Here is a 6,535-nt window from a genome sequence, read left to right on the forward strand (position 1 = left end):
GAGCTGAGATCCGGCCACTGCACTCCAGGCTGGGCGACAGAGCGAGACTCCGCCTCAAAAAAAAAAGAAAAAAAAGAAATCAACCTACTGGATCTAGAGCTCTGTGACCCTGGGCAAGTCACTTTGCCTCTTTGATCCCTAGTCTTTTTCTGGTGGAGATCCTATCCCAGGCAGTAGGACTCCCTCATGAGGTTGTGGAAAGGGTCAGATGTAGCCATGCCCCAGAATCCCACAGATGAGCCCCTGCCCTGTGCTGGCGGCAGCCCATTCCTGTGCCTGCTGTGTGGAATTGCTCTCCTGCCTGCTGGATGTCATCTGGCACTCGGGGCCCCCTCCACTCTCTGCCTGCTCCTCACAGGTCATCGGGACCCTGGAGGAAGTCCACATGCCACAGAATGGAATCAACCACCCTGGTGTCACTGCCCTGGCCCAGGCTTTCGCTGTCAACCCCCTGCTGCGGGTCATCAACCTGAACGACAACACCTTCACCGAGAAGGGCGCCGTGGCCATGGCCGAGGTGAGGCGAGTGTGGCAGAGCCAGTTGCGACCTGCAAGACAGAGGCTGGCCGCTGTGTTTCCAGGGAAGCCGGGGCTCCATTTAGCAGGGACTGCTCTGTCCCCTGCCTGCCCCCTGGGTGTGTGCCCCATGGGTCCAGCTCTTTGAACATGTCCTGGACAGGGTTTCAGGTCACAAGGTAACCCGCGCCCTCCTCGGGCAGCTCTGATCCTTCATGCCACCTTCTGAGCTGCCTCTGCGGCCCCCAGCGGCTGGCGCTGGTTTGGTTCTCAGGCTGCAGAGGAGCAGGCTGCTCCCCACATCTGTTTTCCTGGTTGATTTGTTCAGCAGCTGCTGTTTGTTTTATTTATTACCACTTTTTGAGACAGAGTCTTACTGTTGCCTGGGCTGGTCTTGAACTTCTGGGCTCAAGTGATCCTCCCATCTCAACCTGAGTAGCTGGGATTACAGGTGCATGCCACTGTGCCTGGCCCAGCAGCTTTTTTTGAACTCCCCATATAGTGCTTGGCTTTGTACCAAGTGCAGGCCACACAGGGTTGAGCCAAAGACTCTGCCTTCACGGAGACCCTAGCTCGAGGAGGGAAGGAGGCTGCTGGTGGTAACAGTGCCGGGCTTTGAACGCAGTGGCTTCTTGGCTGCCAGGGCCGTGTGACCCCCACAGAAGGCTAGTTCGGCTGCCTATGTGTTAGCAGAGATGTGTGCAGGTGTTGGGGAACACGCCAGAAGGAAGTTCAAATCAGACTTAGGGCAGGCTTCCTGGAAGAGATCACATTTTGGCTAAATTGTATAGGACAGTGGTCTTTTTTTTTTTTTGAAAAGGAGTCTCGGTCTGTCGCCCAGGCTGGAGTGCAGTGGTGTGATCTAGGCCACCATGCCTGGCACAGGACAAGTGGTCTTTCTCTGGAGAGAGGGTGGGGGATGGGTGTTTCAGGCAGAGGGATCAGCTTATGTGTGGAAGGCCCAGAGACTGGGGCAGGAGCCTTGCTTGGTTGGTCTCAGGAATAGTTCTGGCCGTAACGTGGGGAGTAGGGTGGAGGAGGTTTGGCCAGGGACCCAGAGGCCTACAAGAAGCCAGCAAAGCGGCCGGGCGCGGTGGCTCAAGCCTGTAATCCCAGCACTTTGGGAGGCCGAGACGGGCGGATCACGAGGTCAGGAGATCGAGACCATCCTGGCTAACACGGTGAAACCCCGTCTCTACTAAAAATACAAAAAACTAGCCGGGCGAGGTGGCGGGCACCTGTAGTTTCAGCTACTCCAGAGGCTGAGGCAGGAGAATGGCGTAAAACCCGAGAGGCGGAGCTTGCAGTGAGCTGAGATCCGGCCACTGCACTCCAGCCGGGGCGAAAGAGCAAGACTCCGTCTCAAAAAAAAAAAGCAAAGCTAGTGACTTACAGAGGAGGACAGTGTGTGGTGGCTGGTGTGGGATGTGACCGTGTGGGGCCCCCCGGGCTTGCTGAGGGCTGGGGTGTGGCCTGCACCCTCACTCTGGACCCTTACTTCCACATTGCAGACCTTGAAGACCTTGCGGCAGGTGGAGGTGATCAATTTTGGGGACTGCCTGGTGCGCTCCAAGGGTGCCGTTGCCATTGCAGATGCCATCCGTGGCGGCCTGCCCAAGCTAAAGGTGCCAGCCTGGACGCCTGACGTCCTCCCTCTGGGGTCTGTGGGTGGTGGGGTGGCTAGGAGCGCAGGGGTCTGGTCTGAAGGCAGGCAGGCCTGCATGCATATCCCAGCTCCCCCACTTCGGGCTCTCTGATGCTATGTGAGCTCCACACCCCTCTGAGCCGTGGTTTCTTCATTTCTAAAGTGGGAGGCAGGGGTTGGTGTACGCCACTGTCGTATAGTAAACACACTCAGTATGTGACTCATCGTTGGTTGCAGGGCATTATTTTTGTTGTTGGTGTTATTCCTGCCCACTTCGCCCAATCCTGAGGACAGAGCCTGCCATATTCTCACTCGGGGAAACTGAGGCTTAGAATAGAACCTGGTGTCCTGGCCTGGGTTTCTGCCTGCCTCCAACCCTTCCTCTTATTTTCAGGAGCTGAACTTGTCATTCTGTGAAATCAAGAGGGATGCTGCCCTGGCTGTTGCCGAGGCCATGGCAGACAAAACTGAGCTGGAGAAGCTGGACCTGAACGGTAGTCAGATGGGGGAGGCCTCTGCACAGGTCTGCTAGGCTGGCCCTGGCACCCCGGGCTGACTGCTCTTCCCTCCCCTTGAGCAGGCAACACCCTGGGAGAAGAAGGCTGTGAACAGCTTCAGGAGGTGCTGGAGGGCTTCAACATGGCCAAGGTGCTGGCGTCCCTCAGGTAGGGAACTCAGGGTGGGCGGCCCCAGAGGTCGGGGTCAGGCCATTCCTTTCTTTCTTTTTCTTGAGACGGAGTCTTGCTCTGTTGCCCAGGCTAAAGTACAGTGGTGCGATCTCAGCTCACTGCAGCTTCCACCTCCTGGGTTCAAGCGATTCTCCTGCCTCGGCCTTCCAAGTAGCTGGGATTACAGGCACCCACCACCGCACCTGGCCCCTTTATTTGTTTCTACTTGTATTTATTCAGAAATGTTGGTTGCGCTCCTGTTATATACCAGGTCATACACTAGGCATCAGGGCTGTAAGGGTGGGACAGTCAGGTTTCTGTCTCGTGTCGGGGGAGACAGAATGAGTTGTCCATTCAACAGAGGATCTCGTCCAGGCTGAGTGGGGCCACCCTGTAGAGCGGTGGAGTTGGGGAGGCCTCTGAAGGGGTGAGGCCAGATCTCATCCTGATGTGGTGGGGCCTGGGGAGTGATGGGGGTGGGAGGTGGGGGTAGCCAGAAGGGGCTACACTCAGGATTGTTCTTAAGATGCTGACTCTAGAAAGGAAGAGACTGTGGGGCCTGGGGAGTCTACCTGGAGGTGAAGGTGGGTGACCGGGGAGTGGACATCTTCTGGATCCAAGTCCGGCTGGGCCATCAGCACCTGGCTCCCTGTACTCCTCTCATCTCCAAGTCAGCCTCATTCATGCGTCAGATACTCAGTCGTGTCTCCTCGGTGCTAGGCCCTGAGCTGAGGCTGGGAACTGGGGACTCCGAGGTGGGCTGAACCTCACAGGTCCCACAGGCCCTCGGAAGTGGACCAGCCTTCCTGTGGGGCAAGGACACCCCTACTCTTCTTCCTCCCCCACACCTGTAGCTTCCTGAGGTCATGTGGATATGGGCGCCCCCTGCCCTGGCATCCTGCCAAGCCCTGGGCTCTGGGTGTGACAAAGCTGTCTTCGTTTTCTGTCTCCCCATGAAACCTGGGGCTCCTTGAGGACAGGAACAAGATGTGATTCTTTTGTGTCCACAGCGTGGATTTCTCTGTTGATCCACCTACCCCTGCCCTGGGAGCAGGTGCTCCCACCCCACCAGGCTCTCTCCCGCCTGGCTGAGCTGAGGTCTCTGGGCTCATGGAGCCAGGCCTTGGAGCCAACCTGGGCTGCTGGGTAGAGGATGTGCTTCAGCCAGCTCTTTCTGCAGTGATGACGAGGATGAGGAGGAGGAGGAGGAAGGAGAGGAGGAGGAGGAGGAAGCCGAAGAAGAGGAGGAGGAGGAAGAGGAGGAAGAGGAAGAAGAAGAGGAGGAGGAAGAGGAGGAGCCTCAGCAGGGAGGGCAGGGAGAGAAGTCAGCCACGCCCTCACGGAAGATTCTGGACCCTAACACTGGGGTGAGTTTCTATCATTTGCCACAATCAGAGCCCTGGTCCTGAGAACGTGAAATCCTGAGGTGCTTTCACAATGGGGTAGGGGGTGTCTCCTTAAGCACAGTAGCCACAAACATTTTTTTTTTTGATTGCATGATATTGAGTAAAAAAAAGAAAATGATTCAGTGTAATGATAGTTACCTATATTTCTTTCTTTCTTTTTTTCTTTTTTTCTTGTTTTTTTTTTGCGACGGAGTCTCACTCTTGTCACCCAGGCTGGAGTGCAGTGGTGTGATCTCGGCTCACTGCAACCTCTGCCTCCTGGGTTCTAGTGATTCTCATGCCTCAGCCTCCCAAATAGCTGGGGTTACAGGTGCTTGCCGCCATGTCTGGCTAATTTTTTTTTTTTTTTTGAGACAAAGTCTCGCTCTGTCGCCCAGGCTGGAGTGCAGTGGCGTGATCTCGGCTCACTGCAAGCTCCGCCTCCTGGGTTCACACCATTCTCCTGCCTCAGTCTCCCGAGTAGCTGGGACTACAGGCGCCCACCACCATGCCCAGTTAATTTTTTATATTTTTAGTAGAGATGTGGTTTCACCATGTTAGCCAGGATGGTCTTGATCTGACCTCATGATCTGCCCGCCTCAACCTCCCAAAGTGCTGGGATTACAGGTGTTGAGCCACCACACCTGGCCATAATTACCTATATTTCTATTTATCCCAATATAAATGTCTATTTATAAGTAGCAGTGCTGCTGCATTATGTATAAGATATGCATAAGGATTTCTGAAAGAATAAACAAATAAGCATAAATAGAAATTCTAATTTTTTTTTTTCCCACCCACCAGAAGATTGTCTTGGTGACCCTTAGGAACTGCTCCCCCATTCCTGGGATGGTGGCTGGGCCGTGACCTGGCTTGGGCACTTGGTGTCTGGCCTGGGGCTGGTGGCATCAGGGCTGCCACACCTCCAGTTCATTCATTTGCATTCCCTGTCAGGTTCCTAAGTAAAGCTCCTGGAGAACTTGGCTTTGGACAAGGACTCCCCACGCTTACGCTGAATTGGGCTGCTTCTCTGCTTTACGGAAGCAGTTAGACCAATGGCTGGGTGCGCCTCAATTCAGGTTTTTCTCTGGGCACCTCTGGTGCTAGCAGGGCTTACCCAGGCGGTAGGACTGTAGTTCTGCGGGGACCCACTGTAGCCCCCATGTGCCTCTGTAGTCATTTCTGGGGCACTGCGTGTCATGACGAGGATCCACTTGGTCGTATTTTTGAGTCCCAGGGAGGTGGCTTCCCCCTGACCCCAAAGGCTCCTGGACCAAGAGCCATCCAGGGCCAGCATCTCTAGGTGATGTTGATAGACGGGAAATGCGGCTGAGTGGGAGGAAGAATTCTAGACTTTGAGCCTAGATGGGCTGGAGCGAAGGGTGGATATGCTGGGTGTGGGGATGGGCACAGCTGGGTGGGGGAGTCTGGGGTCCGGAATTCTCCAGAGCCTCTGTGCCTCCACTTCCCAGGAGCCAGCTCCCGTGCTGTCCTCCCCACCTCCTGCAGACGTCTCCACCTTCCTGGCTTTTCCCTCTCCAGAGAAACTGCTGCGCCTGGGGCCCAAGAGCTCCATGCTGATAGCCCAGCAGGTAATAACCACACCTTGACCCCCACCCTGTACTTGCCATAGCTTCTGGAGCTGTTAGAGAAAAGGGACGAACAGCTCAGGGACCTGGGGGTGCGACACTGTCAGCTGGGGCAGGGAGGCTTGGCCTGCCACTGTTATAACACACACAGATATCCAGGGTATTTATAAGCCTCCAGGGGTAGCAAATGTTCCCTCCTCACTCGGCCTATAGAAAGTGCAGCCCGCCAGTTCCCATGCTGACTGGAGTTAGGGAATTTCCTCAAGAGTCTTGCATGTACCCACCCCCACCCCCTCCTTGGCTTCTCTCTGCATGTTCTGTCAGCCCAGCTGCTTGGAGAACAACTCTGTCGCCCGGGGCCCCTTTGGGAGTGACGTGCCTATTGCAGGGTGGGTGAGAACAACCCTATTGCCCAGGGCCCCTCTGGGAGTGGCGTGCCTGTTGCAGGATGGCGCCCTCACTCCAGCCTAACTTGTTGGCTGGCTCATTCATTCATTCAGAGGTGATCTTTGGGGCATCCATTTTCTGTCAGGTACTGTATTTGGGCATGATTTTATTTAACCCTCTTGACAACTTGAAATGTAGACTTTGCTGCCCTTATTTTACAGATAAGAAAGCAGAGGCTCGGAGGTTATAGAGAAATAAAATGGGCGCACTCTCAGAGTTGGCTTAACATTTCGGCCAATTGCTTTGTTAGGTTTTGCCTGTATTCTTTGTTTCTTTTTTTTTTTT

The 6,535-nt window shown here is 55.0% G+C and overlaps 1 protein-coding gene across 1 annotated transcript in view; it reads left to right on the forward strand.

The window, feature by feature from the left end:
- Positions 1-6,535, forward strand: part of RANGAP1 (Ran GTPase activating protein 1) — a 38,523-nt gene that overhangs the window by 24,370 nt on the left and 7,618 nt on the right. Inside the window, exons 5-10 of the mRNA XM_011927787.1 lie at positions 359-517; positions 2,028-2,141; positions 2,556-2,655; positions 2,742-2,826; positions 4,010-4,196; positions 5,687-5,806. Coding sequence (XP_011783177.1) covers positions 359-517; positions 2,028-2,141; positions 2,556-2,655; positions 2,742-2,826; positions 4,010-4,196; positions 5,687-5,806 — 765 coding nt within the window. The remainder of the gene's footprint in view (positions 1-358; positions 518-2,027; positions 2,142-2,555; positions 2,656-2,741; positions 2,827-4,009; positions 4,197-5,686; positions 5,807-6,535) is intronic.

This window comes from Colobus angolensis, unplaced genomic scaffold (genome assembly GCF_000951035.1).
Source record: "Colobus angolensis palliatus isolate OR3802 unplaced genomic scaffold, Cang.pa_1.0 Scaffold749, whole genome shotgun sequence".
NCBI lineage: Eukaryota > Metazoa > Chordata > Mammalia > Primates > Cercopithecidae > Colobus > Colobus angolensis.